We start from the raw sequence: 23,114 nt of genomic DNA on the forward strand, positions 1-23,114 counted from the left end.
CAGAAGTAGAGGGTAGTTCATCGGGGAAGTACCGCCCGTGGCGACACTACCGTTCTGCCCTCCTTTACTACCGCTGGTTTCGACTACTGCTCAGCACTAGCTGGTGGGAGCGGTAGTACCGCTCCGGCGGCACTACCGCCTCCTTGACCTGCTCAGTCATACGCAGTGGCTAGAACTTCTGTGCCAGCGGAAGTATCGCTCACCAGAGCGGTACTACCGCTTGTGCACGTGCTTTGGGTGCATAACGGTTAGATTCCCCCCCCACTATAAAAGGGGGGCATCTTCTTCTAGTTGACTCACCTCTTTTCCCCCAAGCTTCATTGTTGCTCACAAGCTCATTCTTGCTCGATCTCTCTCCCTAGCCAATAAAACTTTTTGATTCTTTAGGGATTGCTTGAGAAGGCCTAGATCTACACTTCCACCAAGAGATATTTGATTCCCCCTACTAACCCCTTGTAGATCTTGTTACTCTTGGGTGTTTGAGCACCCCTAGACGGTTGAGGTCACCTCAGAGCCATAGTCCATTGTGGTGAAGCTTCATGGTCTTGTTGGGAGCCTCCAATTCGGTTGTGCAGTGTGTCCCAACCTTGTTTGTAAAGGTCTAGTTGCCGCCTTCAAGTGCACCACTAGTGGAATCACGACACATTGTATTGTGCGAGGGCGTGAGGAGAATACAATGGCCTTAGTGTCTTCTTGGGGAGCATTGTGCCTCCACACCGCTCTAACGGAGACGTACTTCCCCCTAAAAGGAAGGAACTTCGGTAACACATCCTCGTCTTCACCAGTTCCACTTGTGATTACTGCTTCCCTTTACTTTGTGCAAGCTTTACTTGTGTTGTATCTTTTGCTTGTTTGTGTTGTTATTGTTGCTAGCATCATATATGTTGCTCACCTAGTTGTACATCTAGACAACCGATTTGTTGCTAAGCCTAATTTGTTAAGAAAAGTTAAAAATTGGTAGTTGCCCATTCACCCCCCTCCTCTAGTCAACCATATCGATCCTTTCACCAGTGGCGCTTCTCCATTTGCTAACTTGGCAAAAAGAGGTGACCGATGGAGCACGTTGATGTCATTGCAAGATTCAGGCATCGCAAGATATGAATGCCAAATCCATGTTTCTCGATCGGCAACGGCCTCAAAAATGATAGTGGCATCCCTCCCACGACCCTCGAACTGTCCATGCCATGCTCTTGGGGCAATTTTTCCATTTCCAATGTATGCAATCGACAGACCCTAGCATACCTGAAAACCCACGATCTTTGTTCATCTCCAACAGCCTCTGAGTGTCCTGAGCATTGGGAGCTCTCAAGTACTCTGGACCAAACACTTCTACCACTGTCTTTGCAAACTGTTTGACATAGAAGATAGAAGTGCTCTCTGCCATCACCAAGTTGTCATCAATGTAGTCTGTCGGAACACCATAGGCCATCATGCGCAATGCGGCAGTGACCTTCTGTTCGGTGCTATGTCCAACCAACCTTGCACAATTCCTCCTCTGCTCGAAGGATCGATCACGCTGCTTCACAGAATTGCAAATGTGGATGAACAAGTCTTTAGACATTCTGAACCGGCGTCGGAAGTACCTCTCCGGAAAAACGGGTGGTGAACTGAAATAGTTGTGCATCAACGTCTTGTGCGCCTCCACCCGTTCTATCTGAATGAACGCACGGCCATACACGGAACCACCATGCTTCGGCTTCTTCCCCTCGTGCATCGCCACTAGCATAGCAATGTCCTCTTCTTCGTTCAAGTCAAATTCCTCATCCGACGAGGAATCGTCCATGAAAGAGGAGTCACACGAGCTCGTCTGCAATGCGGAAAATCACCGTCAAACTAACTCTATAACCCCAACAAATAAATCATGAAGTTTCATCATTTTTTACCTTCAGGAATTTCGTCAAATACCTTGCTTGCGGGATGGACGAAATCGGACGACTGCGGGTTGGCGGAGAAGAAATCGGGAGCTCGGGGCGGCCGGCAGGCGGCTTTGAACGGACGGAAGAACGGATAACACCTCGCGACCGACGGGCGGGCGGAGTGGCGCACCTCCACTAACTCCGGCGGGGGGTCTAGGCTAGGAAGAAGCCTAGCCCATCGCCAGGGAAGGCGTTTTAGGCCGGCCACAGCCGCCGAAGAGGCTTCAATTCGGTGTTGTCCGAAAGTGAATGGAGTCGTGTGGGTGGCAGCTGGTCACGCGGAAGGAAAAGAAACAACAGCTGGGCAGTTGGCGGACGGTCGCGTTGTTACATCTCTTATAGGTGGAGATGCAAATTTGCACCGCAAAGTGTTGTAGTTTACGTCTTCATGAGACAGAGAATGTAACTTTTTTTTCATCTACACTATCTGTTGTTGGAGAGATGTTTTTTGCCCCGAAAATGCAAAAGTTGGGTATTTTTACACATACGTCATCTTCTTTCTATTGGAGATGCTCTAATGTCACGTTTAATTATCCGTACCTGACGGCGTCGGGGGTAGATGGCGCGTGCGGTCCGCCGCCGCCTACTTCCCACCTTCCCGCGCGCATAAATCCCTGCGCCCGCCCTGTCTTGCCCCCTCAGCCCCGTCTTCCCCGAGCAGAGGCCCCAAAAAATCAGTTTCCGTCCCGGAGCAATTCCGGCCGCCGCCTCGCCTCGCCTCGAAAGGTTCGCCGCCGCCAACCGTGCTCTGCTCTGCTCACCCACTCCCTCTGGCAAGTCTTGTGCTGTTGCTGCCCTCTGCGGCGTTTGGTCGAACAGCTGGTGGGTCGGGTGTGGGTGTCCTCCGGGCGCCGCAGTGGACGCCGCGGCTGGCGGGATCCCGTGGTGTCTCGCGTTGGATTCGATGGCTGAGTACTCCCACTGATCCAAATACTCATATTTCATACTACTCCTGGACGAAATCTGACTGAAGTATAGATAGATTGCGACGGATTCCCGCAACCATCCATCATTCGAGGTAGTTGCCACAGACCCGGAGGCCCATGTGCGCGCCACCACAACAGCCAACTACCTGCACGCCTACTCCCCATCTGCTTCCCGCCACTATAAATCCTTCTATTCTACCTCTCCTGCCCGGCCGAGCGAGACCCAAATCAATTCTACTCCCGGAGCAATCCCGCCCCCGCCCAGCTCCGCCTCGCCTCGGAAGGTTCGCCCGCCGCTGCCAACCGTGCTCGCTCACACATGAATGCACCCACCCCTACGCACTGCCTCCTCTAGCACTCTGCTCTCTGCGGCGTTTCGTCGAACAGTTGGTGGGTCGGGCCGTGCGGGTGCGCCGCGGATCTGCCGCGCGGCCGGCGGGATCCCGTGGTGTCTCGTGGGGATCTCGCGCCTCGTATCTCAAATTTTGGGTGGGAATGGGTTGCCTGCTTGCTTGCTGCGTTTGATCCGAATTCGACCGAGAAATGCCCCCCCTGCGGCGCGAGCTTTGTTTCGTATTTGACGGGTTGCTGCCTTGTCCTGTGTGTTTTGTCGGTTTGGGACTCTCGCGCAGATCCATTTGCTTAGCCCAGGTCCAGGCGTTAAGGTTCTTTTTTAGTTGCCGCTATAAAAATTGATCTTCAGGGATCTTGGTGCAAACGGAGGCTTAGTATACTACTATAGTTTTTACTGTGGATTCGAATCTTCTCTTGGAGGGGCGAACATAATTTAACACGCAGCTAGTTGGGCGATTGTGGAATGAAATGTGCTGGTGCGTCATCTTTGCTTGAGATCCGGGCTTCTTCTCAGGTCTTTCTCAACAACTTTATATCCTATTGGTTTTGAGGATCAGACAACTTGATCCTGATTTAGTCGCCAGAAGTAGTGAACTGAATATGCTGGTGCATCGTGTTTGAGATCTGGTGCAGTGTGCAGATGCCAGCCTCCTTCTATGGTATACTTATAGGGATCAAGCAATTTAATCCTATAGATTCTTGGAGTGTCCTGTTTTGGCAGTATTCACAACAGTGATTTGGCACTAGGTTTTAGGAATCAAATGTCACATGGACCCAGTGCCTGGTCACTTTTGGGTGAATTTGACATGAATATGAACTTTACACCAGGTGTTTATTTTTGTAGTTTTTGTCCAGTTATCATGTTGGATGCTGGGCTTATGCTTGACATATCATATCAACATTTCTTCCATTCTATTCTGGTACTTTGCCGACTAGTAGGGTAGGGGGCTTACGATTTATGCTTTTCTGAATAGTAGCTATTACTGTGGTTATCGTAGCCTAATACCTGTTAATTTTCAGGGGAAGTAAATCATGGCGACAGGTCAAATCTTCTCGAAAACCACCCAAGCGCTATTCTATAATTATAAGCAACTTCCTATCCAGCGGATGCTTGATTTTGACTTCCTCTGTGGTATATATTCTTCCTATCGTCATTGGTTTAAAAGGATTGTTTAGTGTTTCTGTTTTGCTTCTTTCTTACTGAACTTGCACTGCCTGATAGGGAGAGAAACACCTTCTGTTGCTGGAATCATCAATCCTGGTTCTGATGGGTTCCAGAAACTTTTTTTTGGACAAGAAGAAATTGCTATTCCAGTTCATCCTACGTGAGCTCTCTGCTTCCTCATTTATCTTGTTTGATTGAACAAGAGTGTGGTTCTTATTTCAGATGGAGGGATATTACATTAGCAGTTTGCTAGCTCAATATTCATGCATGAACAATTTATCTATTCATGTATCTTTTGTAGAATTGAAGCTGCTTGCAATGCACACCCAACTGCGGATGTGTTTATCAACTTTGCATCCTTCCGGAGGTTAGTTACAGCATTGATAGTCTGTCTGAGAAAATACTGCATGATCTGGAGCAACTACAATTTCACTGTATTTTCTAAATCTGCAGTGCGGCTGCCTCTTCAATGTCAGCTTTGAAGCAGCCAACTCTCCGAGTTGTAGCCATTATAGCAGAGGGAGTTCCTGAGTCAGACGCAAAGCAGCTAATTAGTTATGCACGTGCTAACAACAAGGTAAGGATTATATTTTACATGGAATTACTGCTTTTAAGTTTGGGTGTGATCACCGGTTTTCATCATAAAGTGCTTAGAGTAAGACAATTTCATATTAATTAGTGAAGGAGTATATCCTTATAGACACATTTGTAAACTAAATGATGGCTTGTGAGCTTGAGAGCATTTGCTTTTTCTGGTAATGCAGGCTGACAGTGGCCTGCATGTTTATTGTTTATTTTTGCTAAGTGATTTAGTGTTATTTGTAGGTCATCATTGGACCTGCAACAGTTGGAGGAGTTCAGGCTGGTGCTTTCAAGATTGGTGATACTGCTGGAACCATTGATAACATAATTCAATGCAAGCTGTACAGGCCCGGATCAGTTGGTTTTGTGTCTAAATCGGTATGCTTCAGTTCGTTGTTAATAAACTTACTTCCTTCATCACATGTATTTCTGTATGATTCATGTCCATAAATAAAGTAACAGAATAAAAAGAACTGTCCATTGTGTCTGTAAAGACAACTTTTTGTTTACATATGGGGAGCCTTAGAACTTTAGAACAGCATTATGATGCTTCAGCTTTTATCTTTTTATTGGGAAAAATGTGGAGAGCTCCTGACGTTCCCTTTGTTTTCATTCCAGAACTCCACTTCTTTAATTTGACGACTGATAAGCATATATTCTCAGCTGTATATTTTGAATATTCATTACAAACTGAACTTCCATTACTTCAATAGGGTGGCATGTCAAATGAGCTGTACAACACCATTGCAAGAGTGACTGATGGTATTTATGAAGGTACCTTGTTTGTGAATAAATGTAAATGTCACATTCCCTGATTCACATGAATAAAGCACCCATGCTAACTTTTTCTTAACACATTCAGGAATTGCAATTGGGGGAGATGTTTTCCCTGGCTCAACTCTTTCAGATCACATTCTGCGTTTTAATAACATACCTCAGGTTTGACACTTAACATCTCTATATAGAAACAGATAGTGTTAACCTTCTTCCTGTAGTGTATGAATATTCATCATCTTTGTCGCACAAGTGTCCTGCGAATGTTATATTTTTCTTCTCTGGCATGATTGGACACCCACAGGATGTCACTGTTACATGTTCCTTTATCACATCCTTTTTGTCTTCTAATTTTCAGAGGCTACTCCTTTACCATAACTTTGGTGTATCTCTATTGTCTTTGTATCCACTCCCATTTACATTTTTAGGACAAAATGGTTGTTTGGCGCACAAGTATGCTTTCACGATAATTCCATTCCTGCATTATTTGCAACCCAAGTCTGGATTCTGATCACTGGTGTATCAACATCTCATTTGTTGGCTTTAGGTTAAAATGATGGTTGTTCTTGGAGAGCTTGGAGGAAGTGATGAGTATTCGCTCGTCGAAGCCTTGAAACAAGGAAAGGTTCAGAAACCTGTTGTTGCTTGGGTTAGTGGGACATGCGCACGTCTATTCAAATCTGAGGTCCAGTTTGGCCATGCTGTAAGTTGTAAACAAATTGGTGCTCTTTTCTGGTGAGCTGAACAATACAGTCAGTATGCACAGATGTGGTTCATTTATTAATTTTGATATCATAACAGGGTGCAAAGAGCGGTGGTGAGTTGGAATCCGCACAAGCTAAGAATCAGGCACTAAGGGATGCTGGGGCAGTTGTCCCTACTTCATTTGAAGCTCTTGAAAGTGTGATTAAGGAGACATTTGAGAAGCTGGTACATCACGGCTGATGTCTTTTGCAAGTATTTTTTGGGGAATGTTCAATGGGAACCAATGGGGTTATATATATTTTTGCAGGTTGAGGAAGGAAATATTCCTCCTGTCCCTGAGGTTACACCTCCCCTAATTCCTGAGGATCTTAACACTGCCATTAAAAGTGGGAAGGTCCGAGCTCCCACGCACATTATCTCCACTATCTCTGATGATAGAGGTCAGATTGGTGTCAACATGTTATCCTACATATGCTTGATAATTGTCCTTTGCCCCGCTTTCTCTCCCCGAATACAATAAATGTGCATATGTATGATGCAGGTGAGGAACCTTGCTACGCTGGTGTGCCCATGTCTACAATTATTGAAAGGGGTTATGGAGTTGGTGATGTTATTTCTCTTTTGTGGTTCAAGCGTAGCCTTCCTCGTTATTGTACTCAATTTATTGAGGTAATTTGTGGGTTAAATGTAACATGGATAGTCTATCTTCCCTACAAAAGCTCTAACATGCTGTGATAATTTTGTACCTTTCCCCCTTCTATATCTAGAGTTCACTTGGTCCTAATAAGGTTTCTTCATATGTCTGACAGATATGCGTCATGCTTTGTGCTGATCATGGTCCTTGTGTATCCGGTGCTCACAATTCTATAGTTACTGCTAGGGCTGGAAAGGACCTTGTTTCCAGCTTGGTATCTGGTGAGCTTGTCTAATTGATGCATGCGAACCTGTACCATTATGTACACAACAGTATACTGAGACTTATGGTTGGAATAACACAGGATTGTTGACAATTGGCCCCCGATTTGGTGGTGCAATTGATGACGCCGCTCGGTACTTCAAAGATGCATATGATAGGGTGGGCCATCTTATTTCATATCCCTTTATTTTTTTTATCCAGCTCCGGTTTTCATGTGTTTCTTAGTTGATCTTATAAACTACATCAACTGATTCTAGGGTCTTACGCCTTATGAATTTGTTGAGGGCATGAAAAAGAAGGGAATCCGTGTCCCTGGGATTGGTCACAGGTATAATGCCCCCATGACATCATAATAAACTTGCACCTGAAAATGGATTTGAGACAAGTTGATTGTTTTTAATGTACAACCTCTGAGTTATGTTGTTGTCTTTTCTGAAATTTCACTTGCATGTCTTTATTAGGATCAAAAGCAGAGACAACAGGGACAAGCGAGTGCAGCTTTTACAGAAATATGCTCATGCACACTTCCCTTCAGTCAAGTACATGGAGTACGCTGTTCAGGTTGAGACCTACACCCTGTCAAAGGCCAACAATTTGGTTATGAATGTTGATGGCGCGATCGGTTCTCTTTTCTTGGATCTTCTTTCTGGGAGTGGAATGTTCAGCAAGCAAGAGATTGACGAGATTATAGAGATTGGGTATCTTAATGGACTCTTTGTGCTTGCACGTTCAATTGGCCTAATTGGGTAAGTCTCGCTCTTTTATAATGATGAAATCTAACTATTGCTACCCTAGTTACATTTTTTTAAACATTTCCAATCTGCTTCTTGGATTCACAGGCACACCTTTGACCAGAAGAGGCTCAAGCAACCACTGTACCGTCACCCTTGGGAGGATGTCCTCTACACCAAATGAGGCACCGTATTGGTCTTCCACCTGTGTGTACACCATAAAAATAAAATCGAGCATAACTACACCAAATGAGTAGAATTCAAAATTCTTACTGTTGATGGAACTAGGCGAGGAGGGATACAAGACCGTTACAGATGAAAGTTTGTTTCATTTTTTCTTCATTCAAGCATGAAAGCATTAGGGCATCAGATATTTGAAAGGATACTTGATAGTTGTTTCATGTTATCATCAATTAAGTGGCTGTCAAATTTAGTTCAGACATTTGGGGAATATTGTAATGGTTGTGATTCTAGTTCCCCATCACAAAACTCTGAAATATCTACATTGTCAATTTTATGGTGATAAAATATGCATGTGTTGCTGCTTCGAGCTCTAGGCGACCGATCGATCCCAAACTTATTGGCATGCCCTCCCCGTCATGGCTACCATATATTAGCTTGAAAAACGATCTTATATTGTGAGACCGAAGGAGTACCATATAATGGTATCCATTTAAAATCTTTTCTGTGTTTGATATGTCTCTTGTGCTGATGCACAGCACCAGTCACTGCCGCTACCAAGCTGCACTAGAAGCATGTGCGTGCTTTACCACGCCATTTTCTTCTTTGATCGTTGTGTTTGTTATATTATATATTGCTCAAATAAGTTATATCTCAATAACATGGTAATATACCGAAAATGAATTGGTTTGCAGGAAGGCCTGGTTTAGTGATGCGATTTATTTGTTTTAACCTTACGACATGTCTATGTTGAGTTCTACAGTATATCACAGCTATAGCATGCCTTGGTTGCTCCTGGTGTGGTGATAGCGCTTCAATTTATTGTTGAGATCTTTGCCACTTGCTAGGGACATATATATGGCAGTATTAAATGCGCACCCAACAAGGACGAGGATTTGGAGCACTCGGGTGCTCCACACCACTGTACGAACAATTTATTCAAAAGAAATGCTGAGAAATTTGAAAAAAAATCTGGTATTTGAGAATATCAAACGTGGGTTCCCGATCTACTTTTGTGTGAAATTTCGTGAAAAAATACCAGGAAATGTTTTCGTGGCAAAAAAGACAAAAAATTTCTATGTATAGAAAAAAACTGTTTGGGTAGATTTTTGTTCGGATAGTATTTCCTTCGCCATGGATATGTTTTTGGGAAATTTTTCACGAAATTTCACACAGGAGTAGATTGGGAACCCAGGTTTGATATCCCCAAATTTCAGATTTTTTTTTAATTTTTTGGGTATTTTTTACAATTATTTTTCGTATAGGGGTGTGGAGCACCCAGGAGCTCATGTGTATTTTCCCACCCAACAACCCCTTCGCTCCTCAAGCCATATGTATTTTGTCACACATTAAAACACACCTTTGGGGCCACGGTAGCGAGGGATTAGCACGGCATTGCCCGTTCTCGAGTTATTTACCCAAAATCACCACACTTGAGGCCAGGATAACAACTTGGTACTACATTTGAATCAGGACATAAAAAACCATCGAAAATGTGTAACACGGAGCACTGATGCTGGAATTTGGCCGCGAAAACAGCGAAACTGATAAGTTGGGCCCGCATGTCAGGCTGAGGTGGCGTGCCTATGTGGACAATATGCTGAGTTGGACATAGGTCCCGCCTGTCAATGACTCAAGTATTTTTTTTTCCTTTTTTTACTTCTTCCTCCTTTTTCCACGGGCATTTCAACAAACATCTTGTGGGCACCCCCGCAGGGCAGAGCGCCTCTGCCATGGCGTCGTCCACGAGCCTCCATCCTCTAGCCGGCCACAACGACGAGCCGACCGCCACAGCTTCTACCGATGTCACGCCTACACGCACCGCCGTCCGTGGCCAATCCTATACTACTTGTTGGCCTGGGCGCGCGGTAAGGCGGGGCACTGCTCGTTGGCCGGCGAGCCGGCCTAGGCACGCGGCGGCGGCGTTGCTCTTTGCCTGCTTCGATGGGAGTAGCCGGCCAGGACCAGGACGCGACCACCGCAGCCCGTGGATGGCCGCCTCAGTCACCAGCAGCTGCTCGTGCCAGACTTGCTGCACCGTCCGGCCATCGGAGCCGCTCTCAGGGTGCCATGACCCAGCGTGTCCGGACACTCCGTCGCGTTCTCATGGGACCTCTTGCGCGCACGCCTCGCACCGCGCCGGCCGGAGCCGCCGACAGGGTACTTCGTGCTCATGCTGGTCGACGGCGAGCTCGCTCTGGCCACGGGGGACCTCGTGCCATCGTCGCCATGGCCGGTGGAGTCCACGGGCCCCCTTCTGTCCCGGCGTGAGAACATCTACCCCGCCGGCGCTCCATGGAGAGGCGGACGAGCTAGTGTTGCTCACTCTCTCCAGCGAGAGGAAAATGAATGGTGCCCAAAAGATGTTCGACGGAATGCCTCAAAGAAAGAGATATGGGAAGAAGATGGCCGTCTAGTCATTGACAGATGGGGTCCACATTTCATTTGCCACATCAGTTGGTCAAAGCTTTTAGTCGTCGCCACGTCAGCCCGACATACGGGCCTAACTTGTCAGTTTCACTATTTTCACAAGCTTATCAGACAATCAGTACTCCGCGTTATAGATTAGACGCATTTTCAGTGATTTTTTATACTCTGATTTAAATATGATACCAAATTGTTACCCTAACCAAGTGTGGTAATTTTGGGTAAATAACCCCCCGTTCTCGGGCTCAAGATGGGCGCGAGAGCAACCAAGATAGCATAGCATGTTTTCTGTCATTCACCCGACCACTTGATCAAACTCTGTAACCGCTCCCCTCTGCTAAATCAATGCAACGCCAGCAAGTGTTGGATCTTTCAAAACACACACACACACACCCCTCAAGCTAAGTCAGTGGTAGGTTCTAATCACACATCGACAAGATATTCTTCCTTTAGGCTTAATAGCGTTGCCAGATTCTCTTAGACAGGCCAAAATGTGACCAAATTTTTGTACACTTAGATTTCTAAGACATTTTTTAGCTGGACCATGTTTTATTTTTGCATAGTTTGTTTTCATGCTGCTGACCGCGTGGTTAAACATATACCCTAATTAAGACATGATCATACCTGTGACAAGCTCCTCTCTCTCTCTCTCTCCCTCTCTCTCTCTTGTACTGATCTCTGGGACCGGAGGCATTCTGACGACTGACATCGCTGCTGTAGGTAATTAAGGGCCTCCCCATCCTTTTTCTTCTTATTCGCCTCGAGGGATGGCTCGTTTAACACGTGAGTCGCGAGGGTATAGGAGGTCACTCTACCTCTCGCTAATCACATCCTGTCACTGATCCCACCCACGCACGTACGCACTGGTGCCGCTTCAGGTTGCGCGAGGGCGATCGAGGTCCACTCGTGTCGCCACCATCGCAGCACAGTGAACGAACTTCAGCGGTTGAGCTGCACCACCAACACGTCAAAAAAAGAAAACACGCAGATGCGGATATTCGAATAGGATTGCAAGAATCGTACTACTAGTTGACGAAAAGGAAAACCATTATAATGAGGAAATATCCTACTGTAGATGCATGCGACGGGGCGAGCGGCCTGCCTGTGTCCTTGTCGCGCTGCACCATTCACTCCTCCTGCTTTGCTTTGCTTTCAGATGATCGGATCCAGCACCCAGATGACGCGAAAAGGGAACGGCGTCGTCTGGGCCTACTGAATGAATCCGAAATTTTCTTTCTCAGAGCATCTCCAACGGACGACTAATATTAACGTCACGCCCAAAAAAATCACAAGTTTAGCACGCGCGGAATTAAAAATAACACTCCAGCGGACGCTGCATAATAACGCACGCTGTAAAAAGTGTTGAGCATGCCGGAAGAAACTGGACCGGAAGCTGGATACTTGGGGCGTGAGCTCCCGCGCGCCGAACTTCTCCCGCACGTTGAACTCCTCGCGTGCGCCTACCGGTAGCCTCCTCGCGTGCGTGCGCCAGCCGGCCACGGGCGGCGGGGCGCGGCTGCGTCCACGGCCACAACATCGACGTGAGCGGGGAGGAGCGCGGCCACGGCAGGGCGGCGCGGGCCCGGCCACGGCCGGCGCTCGGGCAGGGGAGGAGCACGGGCGGCGCCACGGCGGGGCGCGCAGGGGAGGAGCGCAGCCACGGCCACGGCCGGCGCTCGGGCAGGGGAGGAGCACGGGCGGCGCCACGGCGGGGCGCGCAGGGGAGGAGTGCAGCCACAGCGGGGCGAGCGCGGACGCGGCCAAGGTAGGGCGAGCGTGGGCGCGACCGCAACGGGGAGAACAGGAGAGGAGCAGGTGTAACGCCCCAAGTCTGGAGCTTCAGGTGCCTTCCATGATTTCTGGGTTTCGTCGTGTGATTTGTTTGGTCCGTTGCATTTCATCTTTGCATCATGTGCATTGCATCATGTCATCTTGCACCCTCTTTTTAAAAACTCAACTAAATAAATGGCATGGATCTTTGATCCATTTAAATCGAGGAAATTCACATGGTGAGTTCTTTTTATAACATATCCTCTTAATATTTAGGGAGCTATTATAAAATATTCCTTTAAGTCGGAATCACCCATAACACAATTGCACTACACTTCAACTCTTTCCTTACCCGACTCATCCTCCTACCCTTCCGTTTCGACTTTTTAAGTTAAATTGCAAATTGGGTTTGCAATTTTACTTTCTCCATTAATGCTCCAAATCTGCCCATAAATCACATCTATTGTGTAGGGTCACCTCCTATAATTTCAACCCATTTGGAGTTCATTTGAATGGGTTTAGAAATTAAAAACTTGCCGAGCTAAATCCAACGCGTGTGGATTTTTCTTCCTCTAAAAATCCTCAGGCCATTTTTATCAAATTCCCCGTATTTTTGCGAGTCCGGAAAATTTATCCGCGTACTCAAATTCTTTCCCTAACCTCCCTTTTTCCTTTTCTTCTCCTTATTTGTTTTCTGCTAAAAATAAGAGAGAGAGAGAGGAGTTCAACCGAGGCCTCATGGCCTTTTCCCCTCCCCACTTATTTGGCCAAGGCCAGCCGCCAGCCTCCCGCAGCCCTTTTGCACCCAGGCCGGCCTGCTAGGCCCAGCAGAGCCCAATCCATCCAAACCCTATCTCTCTTCCCTCGACCACTCGTTCCCTCGTCCTCCCTCCGCCGCCACACACGCCTCGCGCACCATTCCCTCGCTCCCACACGCATCGCCAGGGAGAGGTGCTCCCCAGCATGCGCGAGCCCCGAGCCCCGCCTCCTTCTCCCACCAGCGCCGCCGTCCTTCGCCTTCTCCGCCCGCTGGTTGTACCTCTACTCCTCCCGTGCGCCTCCATGTCGCGCAGCCAAGCTGGCCTCCTACTCCGACGCGGTTGTGCCGCAGCGCGTCCTCCATTGCCGGCGCTCGCCGTCCTCCACGAGCAGCCGCGTCCCGCCATGGCCACGCCCCCTGCCGGCCTCTCCTTCCTCGCCGACCCTGTGTCACCTCATCCACATTGCTCTTGCTCCTCCACGCGCCGGCGACCAGCCACCTGCGCGCCCGACGCCGCCCCGCCTCCAAGTTCGCCGTCGCCTTGGCCCCTCCGCGCGACCCCTTCCTCTGCTACTCCTTCCTCCACGCCCTGCTGCAGATGCTCTTCCCGGCGCCGCCCATCGCCGCCACCCGACCTCCTCGTCGCCTCGCTGTGCTATGGAGCTCCTGCCTGAGCATTCCCCTTTGGCCAACTCTGTTGCTGCCGCCGCTGCTTCGATCTTCCTTGGTGCAGCTCGTTTCCGACAAACAGCAGCCCGATGGTTACCTCCCCGCTAAGTACCACCGACCCGAGAACATCTCGAGAACGTCTACAACCACTCCGTACCCGGACCGCCAAGTCAATCTCCGAGGATTTCACCAAGTACCCGGACCCTCGATGCTTAGAACGCCTGCCGTCGGCCCCGTGGACGTCAAGTACCCCTACGAATCGTGTACGACTACCGCCGCCGAAGTCCGCGAGTACCACTATGTTTGCCATGTACATCTACACCAAGACCGGACCGACAAGTACCGCAAGAACGTTTGTACCTCTACCGTCACCGTGGATCCGACAAGTACCCCTACAACAAGTGTACCTCTACCGTCGTCTTCGGAATCGCTAAGAACGTCAAGTACCCCTTCGAGATGACGAGATCGGCAAGTTCGAATGACCCCAAGTACCTCTTCGAAGCGACCGAGTACCATTACCATCGGACGCTCGAACGACTACAGGCCGAAACGTCAGGTTCCTCGATGAACCATGTACGACTACCATTTCTCGTGGATTCACCTAAGTACCATGAAATGGGCGACCCTAAAGTTACCGTTGCCGTGTACGACTACCGTCGCCTTGGAGATGTTGGGTTCATCAAGTTCCTCTTCGGAAAAGTACCACTACTTCCCTCGACGACCCGTGAACGACTACTTCCTCTACTTCCCTCGACGAACTCGAACCGTCCCGTTCGCACGCTTCGAAGGTATAACCATCGAGACGACCGTCCGTGAACGTTTGCATGTGTTGTATGAGTTGCACCCTGTGTTTGCACCGTGCCCGAGTTGTCACTTGCTCGGTCCTCCTCTTCTGCTGCTAATTCATGGGGAACCCGGTTACCGGGATCACCCACCATCTTGCACGACACGCTCCCGCACACTTCCCCTTTGCATCGGTATCTCAATCGAGTTACCGGAGACCGATATGTTGCCATGGCATCACTTTCGGATTCGTTGTCGTGGCACCCCTTTCGTTTCCGTCACGATGACAAATGCCTCATATCTTATCATGTCAATTTTTCATAAATATTGCATAAACTTGTTCATGTCATCCGCATCATGATAACAACAATTAAATGTTTTAAAATTGTTGTTGCAATAAATTACTAAGGCATATGGGGATCTACCGGATTCGTTGTTTATTATATCTGGCCCCATTTCAATTGTTTAGATGGTATAGTTTTGTTATGCTTCACCTCTTGCCATGTTAACCAGCATTTAATATTGTTGAGTACCTAACCGAGAGTGAACTAAATAATTGATGTGGTGTTCCGTCAATATGCAACTCGTTGCATATTGAGCTCCACTTAACTTGTAGAGTTCTTTATGCACTTTGCCATGACATGTATCATTAAACCGGAAACCGGACATGCATCATACTTGGTTGTGTGTCATGCCAGGATTATGTGGTGGTTGTTTACTATGTTGTTTGCTTCTTTCTGGTGTTGCTTCTTCGGGTTAGTTCTGATAACGCTGTGTCTGTGAGGATCCGTTCGACTTCGTCTGCTTGTCTTCTTCATGGACTCGTTCTTCTTCCTTGCGGGATCTCAGGCAAGATGACCATACCCTCGAAATCACTTCTATCTTTGCTTGCTAGTTGCTCGCTCTTTTGCTATGCCTATGCTGCGATACCTACCACTTGTTTATCATGCCTCCCATATTGTTGAACCAAGCCTCTAACCCACCTTGTCCTAGCAAACCGTTGTTTGGCTATGTTACCGCTTTGCTCAACCCCTCTTTTAGCATTGTTAGTTGCAGGTGAAGATTGGAGCTGGTTCCATGTTTGGAACATGGATATTTTATTGGGATATCACAATATCTCTTATTTAATTAATGCATCTATATACTTGGTAAAGGGTGGAAGGCTCGGCCTTATGCCTGGTGTTTTGTTCCACTCTTGCCGCCCTAGTTTCCGTCATATCGGTGTTATGTTCCCGGATTTTGCGTTCCTTACGCGGTTGGGTTATAATGGGAACCCCTTGACAGTTCGCTTTGAATAAAACTCCTCCAGCAAGGCCCAACATTGGTTTTACCATTTTCCACCTAGCCTTTTTTTCTCTTGGGTTAGGCCAGCCCAAGGGTCATCTTTATTTTAAACCCCCCCGGGCCAGTGCTTGTCTAAGTGTTGGTCCAAACTAGAGCCCCTTGCAGCGCCACCTCGGGGAAACTCGAGGGCTGGTTTTGGTTGTACGGATTGCTTATCCGATGTTGCCCTGAGAACAAGATATGTGCAGCTCCCATCAGGATGTCGGCGCATCGGGCGGTCTTGCTGGACTTGTTTTACCATTGTCGAGGATATCTTGTAACCGGGATTCCGAGTCTGATCAGGTCTTCCCTCTAGAAGGAATATCCTTCGTTGACCGTGAGAGCTTGTGATGGGCTAAGTTGGGACACCCCTGCAGGGTATTGAACTTTCGAAAGCCGTGCCCGCGGTTATGGGCAGATGGGAATTTGTTAATGTCTGGTTGTAGAAAACCTGAAGTTGACCTTAATTAAAATGCACCAACCGCGTGTGGTACCGTGATGGTCTCTTCTCGGCGGGGTCCGGGAAGTGAACACGGTGTTGGAGTTATGCTTGACGTAGGTTGTTTTAGGATCACTTCTTGATCATAGTTCATCGACCGTGCTTTTGCCTTCTCTTCTCGCTCTCTTTTGTGAATATGTTAGCCACCATATGTGCTAGTCGCTTGCTGCAGCTCCACCTCATATCTTTTACCTTACCTATAAGCTTAAATAGTCTTGATCGCGAGGGTGTGAGATTGTTGAGTCCCTGTGACTCACATATACTTCCAAAACCAGCTTGCAGGTGTCGTTGAACCGTGCAGATGACGCAACCAAGCTCAAGGAGGAGCTCGATGAAGATCTTGTCCTTTATGTTGTTTCATTTCCAGTTAATCAGTAGTGGAGCCCAGTCGGGACGATCGGGGATCTGTGTAGCATTTGGGGTAGTCTTCTTTTATTTTGGCTCTGTAGTCGGGCCTTGATTGTAACTGGTTGATGTAATGCTTTATTCATGTAATTGTGTGAAGTGGCGATTGTAAGCCAACTATGTATCTCTTTCCCTTATGTATTACATGGGTTGTGTGAAGATTACCTCACTTGCGACATTGCTTTCAATGCGATTATGCCTCTAAATCGTGCTTGACACGTGGGAGATATAGCCGCATCGAGAGCGTTATAGCAGGTCACGGCGGGGCGAGTGCGGGCGCGGCCATGACGGGGCGAGCAGGCCACGGCGGGGCGAGTGCGGGAGCGGCCACGGCGGGCGCGGGCGCGGCCACGATGGGGCGAGCAGGGGAGGAGCAGGCCATGGCAGCGGCGCGTGGCGACGGCGGGGCGAGCAGGCCACGGCAGGGCGGAGCGCGGCCGCGGGCCACGGCCACGGCGGCGAGCATGCCACGGGCGGCGGCCCGTGGCCATGACCATGGCGGCGAGCATATGCCACGGACGGCGAGCTGGGTACGCGTAATTTTGGACGTCTGCTGAAGATGTCATCGTTGCTAGCTGGGCATTATATTTTTAGGCATCTGCTGAAAATGCTCGGTCATGCGGCGCGCTAAAACACTATTTTGGCGTTGTAAAAAAAGTTTTGGGCGCGGCTCCGTTAGACGCCTGTTGGAGATGCTCTCACACCAAGCAAACTGTTGCTACTCGTAGAGAGAAAAGGAAATTGGTCCACCGGTTGCTGTCCGTACGCATTTGCCATGAAGCGCCGTCGTTTCCACATGCCATCTCAAACGGATAAGAAGCAAACGCTCCTCATCATTCTTCCTCATTATTTGCAAGCTTGCCAACACCAACTCGCCCCAAACCGGCCCCAAAGGCCGAATGGACGGCCCGATCACTGACCGATCAGAAAAAGCCAACCCAATCGGGCTTCTTAAACCGGTTCCAAACGTCCGCGCAGACAGCACCCGTCATATCCGGCCAAAATTTGGGACGGGTATGGAAAGGCCCAGGTGTGTTCGTCGCGTCGGACCATACAGGTCGGACCCATACTAAATTGCACCAAATTCCTCTCCGACCTTGTCGATTCGTCCTTGTCCCTCCCCTCTCTTCTCCCTTGTCCGCATCGGCCCACCCCTAACTCCGCCGCCACCCTTGTTCCGTCGCTGTATTGAGCCCTTAGCTCCGGCAACACTGCGAAAACACTCCTCCCCTCCATTCCCGCTTGCACAGACACGGTCGCCGGCTCGGACGCCGCCGCAGTATGCTCCGGGTACTCTTGAACTGCACCTTGCTCTCCATGTGTTTGTCAGAATGTCTGACCCCCTTTTTTTTTACCGTTTTGTAGGCAAAATGATGGATTCTGATGGTCTGTCGGACGAGGAGTACGAACCCGCAGAGCTTGATGAATTAATTCACCAGGAGTTCCTCGATTCGTTGGATTCAGACGAAGAAGCCAAGATGATGATGAGCATCCAACAGGAAATGTACCGGGAGGTGGAGCACATTCTCAATTTCGAGAGCTCAATCACAGGGAGAAGAGTTCTGAATCGGGATATGGTCTCTAGAGCACGGCTACTCTACAGGGACTACCATGTTTCAGAACCAACTTTCCCTGATGAACCATGGTTTCATCGACGGTTCCACATGCACAAACCATTTCTCTTGTGCATGGTGGAGAGAGTGGAGACACACTATCACTTCTTCAAGCTCACCAGAGATTGTTGCGGGCAACTATCATTCTCTCCTAAGTAGAAATGCATGGATTCTCACAACGCCGTCAATGTGCTCTAGTGATCTCCCATGTTTAGGAGACTTTGTAATGGGGAATCACTACCATGAAATGCACCATCAACGGCTACAACTACAACATGGGGTATTGCCTTGCCGATGGAATCTATTCTCAGTGGGCGGCGTTTGTGTAGACCATATCAGATCTCCAAGGCAACAAACAGAGCCACTTTGCAATAATGCAAGAAGCAGCTGGGAAGGATGTGTAAAGGGCATTCGGAGTGCTCCAAGCTCGTTGGAGAATTGTTCGTGGAGCTGCAATGATGTTGGAAAGTTGATGACATGTTGTGTCATTTTTCATAATATGATTGTTGAGGACAAGGGTGGTGAGGTAGCTGATACGTCTTCGTCGTATCTATGCTGATATTATACAATTTTCATATACTTTTGGCAACTTTTTATACTATCACTGCTGCAGGATGCTGCTAACGCGACACTACGATCAGAGACCCTTCGAGAAACTGTGTGCGATGCAGTAATCGCAAACGGTGGTGTATGAAAACTGTCAAAAAAGGTGCAAAACGTTTGCGATGGAGGATACATCAAACACGATTCAGATTTTAGTTGCGTGTGCGATTCAGGCCACACGGTTAACCTATTCGAACTGTTTGTGATGAGTCAGAACAACAGAAACGGATAGCCATATCAATGTGTGTGCGATATACGGCATACAGTTCGCTCCGATGAACCGTTTTCTATTAGGGAGTGCAACATAAACGGTTAGCCACATCAAGGTGTGTGTGATATAGGGCATACGGTTCACTCGGACGAACTGTTTTCGATTAGCGAACGCAACAGAAATGGTTTAACTTAACAAGATGTGTGTCATACGTGGCAAACAGCCGACTCGGATGAACTATTTGCGATGAGAATTTACAACACAGACGGTTAATACAGTTAGTTCGTGTGTGATTCTGTGTGTATAAAAAACTTTGAAAAATGCAAACTAGTTGCTTGCGATGGCTAGGAGTATCGCACATGATGCGTCTGCGAGTACTCGTGTGCGATGATTAGTAAGTTACACATGCATTTCCTTATGTTAACACTTGTGTGATAAATAACACGTGGCACCGGCTACGGTATTCAGGTTGTGTGTGTGCTCCGCTTAGCCTTCCCGCGCTCCAGTGAATGCTTCCCGCGCTCCACATTGGTGTATTGTAAAATCCACACCTATTCCCTCACCGGTTTCCCGCCACAATCTAACGGCTTGCTGCATATAACCCAGGCGACAACGCATCGCCGCGACACTCTGCGAAGATCTAGTCCTCACCCATCTACCATTAGTTATTCCAAGCATGCCAGGCAACGACCAAAGCTTCGACGTCGACGCCTACCTGCGTTACATCTTCGGCAAGGAGAACGAGCCGAAGCAGGTTGGGGAGCAAGAGCTTCATCAGCCGGTGCGGGCACCATGGCCCATCGGCAGTGATATCGGCGTCACAGTCCTTGGGAGCACAATCGACATATTGCAGAGGAGGTGTGATGAGCAGTTTGCCATCCACCGTGCAAAAGATCCAGAGCTGCTCGGCAGCATGATCGACGACCCACCCGAAGAACCGCCGTCACCAGTGCTCATCGAGAGCCTGATGCCCCACAAGGAATGGGCATAGGACCTCTGTGATTCAGTCAAGACAAAGGCAGCATGTGGCTTCATCATTGCCCGCGACGGCCGTGTCAACCTCGATCTCGATGATGTGGTGGCCAGGCTTGAGCGCATCTTGGCAGAGGTGACGTCCCCGATGAAGTAGAACATCTCCAACGTGATATCTTGAGGATGCAGGTGATCGACGGAATTTGCTACCAGGCCAGAGACATGGAAATGGAGCGGTTCCGCGGAGTTGTCATGCGCGCGATTGCATGCTGTCAAGTTCTTCTGGAAGATGCCCAGCAGCCCCAAGAGCCTCCCATCAGCGCCAGCAGCTCCGTAGGCAGAGGCGGGTCGGGACACTCAGAGTGAACGGCCGCAAGGGTGCTATGCTGATCATGGAGTCCGAGAAGACCATCGTCGGAAGGCCGCCAGCTCAGCCTTTTAGCTTATATTTTATTATAATTGTATGCATATGTAGGTCGTGAGTGTTTTGGGCCTTGCCGCATTTGGCATTTTAAATTATCCTGAATATATAAGATAGTTATTAAGAATTATTAACAGTTGCCATTGTAACTTTGCCTCGACGGCGAGCAGAGCGCGCGCAGGGACGCCAGAGCGGAGCGCACCGCGGCCGCCTCAACGGCGAGCAACCACGTGGTTAACCTTCTGCCATCAATAAATTTTGACCTTGTTTCTCGTCACATTGCTTATTACAACGCAATAAGTAATTGCAAATCTGTTCACACCTCTCAAACTAATATGTGTTCACACTTAGCACCGGGCTATAAAAACTACCCACTCGAAAATTACTTCGCAGTTCCTCTCCTCATCATCCACAAAACTGGTTTTCTCTGTCAAGTCGTTCCGCCATGACCGGTAGGAGGAGTTTAGGGTGGACATATAACCAGACAGCAAAGATCAAGGCCGCGGAAGAACTAGAGAGGTCCCGCCGCGAAGTCGCAGCCGCAACAGAGATGTCAGGGCATGCCACGGAGCCCTCGGACGAGCTCTCATGGGCACGCGAGTGAAGGAAATATGCCCTAGAGGCAATAATAAAGTTATTATTTATTTCCTTATATTATGATAAATGTTTATTATTCATGCTAGAATTGTATTAACCGGAAACATAATACATGTGTGAATACATAGACAAACAGAGTGTCACTAGTATGCCTCTACTTGACTAGCTCGTTAATCAAAGATGGTTATGTTTCCTAACCATGAACAAAGAATTGTTATTTGATTAACGAGGTCACATCATTAGTTGAATGATCTGATTGACATGACCCATTCCATTAGCTTAGCACACGATCGTTTAGTATGTTGCTATTGCTTTCTTCATGACTTATACATGTTCCTATGACTATGAGATTATGCAACTCCCGTTTGCCGGAGGAACACTTTGGGTGCTACCAAACATCACAACGTAACTGGGTGATTATAAAGGAGCATTACAGGTGTCTCCAAAGGTAGATGTTGGGTTGGCGTATTTTGAGATTAGGATTTGTCACTCCGATTGTCGGAGAGGTATCTCTGGGCCCTCTCGGTAATGCACATCACATAAGCCTTGCAAGCATTGCAACTAAGATGTTAGTTGTGAGATGATGTATTACGGAACGAGTAAAGAGACTTGCCGGTAACGAGATTGAACTAGGTATTGGATACCGACGATCGAATCTCGGGCAAGTAACATACCGATGACAAAGGGAACAACGTATGTTGTTATGCGGTCTGACCGATAAAGATCTTCGTAGAATATGTAGGAGCCAATATGGGCATCCAGGTCCCGCTATTGGTTATTGACCGGAGACGTGTCTCGGTCATGTCTACATTGTTCTCGAACCGTAGGGTCCGCACGCTTAAGGTTTCGATGACAGTTATATTATGAGTTTTGATGTACCAAAGGAGTTCGGAGTCCCGGATGAGATCGGGGACATGACGAGGAGTCTTGAAATGGTCGAGACGTAAAGATCGATATATTGGATGACTATATTCGGACATCGGAAAGGTTCCGAGTGATTCGGGTATTTTTCGGAGTACCGGGTAGTTACGGGAGAAGTAATGGGCCTTGATGGGCTTTAGTGGGAAGAGGAAAAAGGCTGCTGCGCCCCCCCTCCCCTCTAGTCCGAATTGGACTAGGGAAAAGGGGGCCGGCCACCTTTCCTACTCCTCCACTTCCTTCTCCCTTCCTCCCCTCTTGATGGACTCCTACTAGGACTTGGAATCCTAGTAGGACTCCCATCCTGGCCGCACCAATAGCCTTGGCCGGCCTCCTCCTCCTCCATCCTTTATATACTGGGGCAGGGGGCACCCCATGGACACACAAGTTGATCATTGAGATCGTTCCTTAGCTGTGTGCGGTGCCCCCTGCCACCATAATCCACCTCGATCATATCGTTGTAGTGCTTAGGCGAAGCCCTGCGTCGGTAGAACATCAAGATCGTCACCACGCCGTCGTGCTGACGGAACTCCTCCCCGAAGCTTTGTTGGATCGGAGCCTGGGGATCGTCATCGAGCTGTACGTGTGCTAAGAACTCGGAGGTGCCGGAGTAACGGTGCTTGGATCGGTCGGATCGGGAAGACGTACGACTACTTCCTCTACGTTGTGTGATCGCTTCCGCAGTCGGTCTGCATGGGTACGTAGACAACACTCTCCCCTCTCGTTGCTATGCATCACATGATCTTGCGTGTGCGTAGGAAATTTTTTGAAATTACTACGTTCCCCAACAGCGAGGGCTCTCACAAGCGCATTCGCGGCGTCGGCCATCGCGACGAGCCGGCGTTCCTGAAGTCCTTCACCGGCGACGGCGACATTCTCGCTGGCGTCACTACG

General features: G+C 48.5%; 1 protein-coding gene across 3 annotated transcripts; it reads left to right on the forward strand.

The window, feature by feature from the left end:
- Positions 1-2,483: 2,483 nt before the first annotated feature.
- LOC125520618 (ATP-citrate synthase beta chain protein 1-like) lies at positions 2,484-8,623 on the forward strand. 3 transcript variants are annotated; one of them, XM_048685579.1, is made up of 17 exons: positions 2,484-2,642; positions 4,217-4,328; positions 4,419-4,521; positions 4,663-4,728; positions 4,815-4,938; positions 5,187-5,321; positions 5,657-5,717; positions 5,806-5,882; positions 6,265-6,420; positions 6,519-6,647; positions 6,730-6,862; positions 6,964-7,091; positions 7,232-7,337; positions 7,421-7,497; positions 7,596-7,666; positions 7,800-8,084; positions 8,178-8,623. In XM_048685579.1, exons 2-17 carry the CDS (start codon positions 4,229-4,231, stop codon positions 8,251-8,253), a joined length of 1,827 nt encoding a protein of 608 aa, XP_048541536.1. In that variant the 5' UTR covers positions 2,484-2,642; positions 4,217-4,228; the 3' UTR covers positions 8,254-8,623. The 3 variants fall into 3 exon arrangements, with proteins under 3 accessions (XP_048541536.1, XP_048541537.1, XP_048541538.1); XM_048685580.1 differs by lacking the exon at positions 2,484-2,642 and adding an exon at positions 2,975-3,126; XM_048685581.1 differs by lacking the exon at positions 2,484-2,642 and adding an exon at positions 3,206-3,331.
- The last annotated feature ends 14,491 nt before the right edge of the window (positions 8,624-23,114 follow it).

This window comes from Triticum urartu, chromosome 7, assembly GCF_003073215.2.
Source record: "Triticum urartu cultivar G1812 chromosome 7, Tu2.1, whole genome shotgun sequence".
Classification (NCBI taxonomy): domain Eukaryota; kingdom Viridiplantae; phylum Streptophyta; class Magnoliopsida; order Poales; family Poaceae; genus Triticum; species Triticum urartu.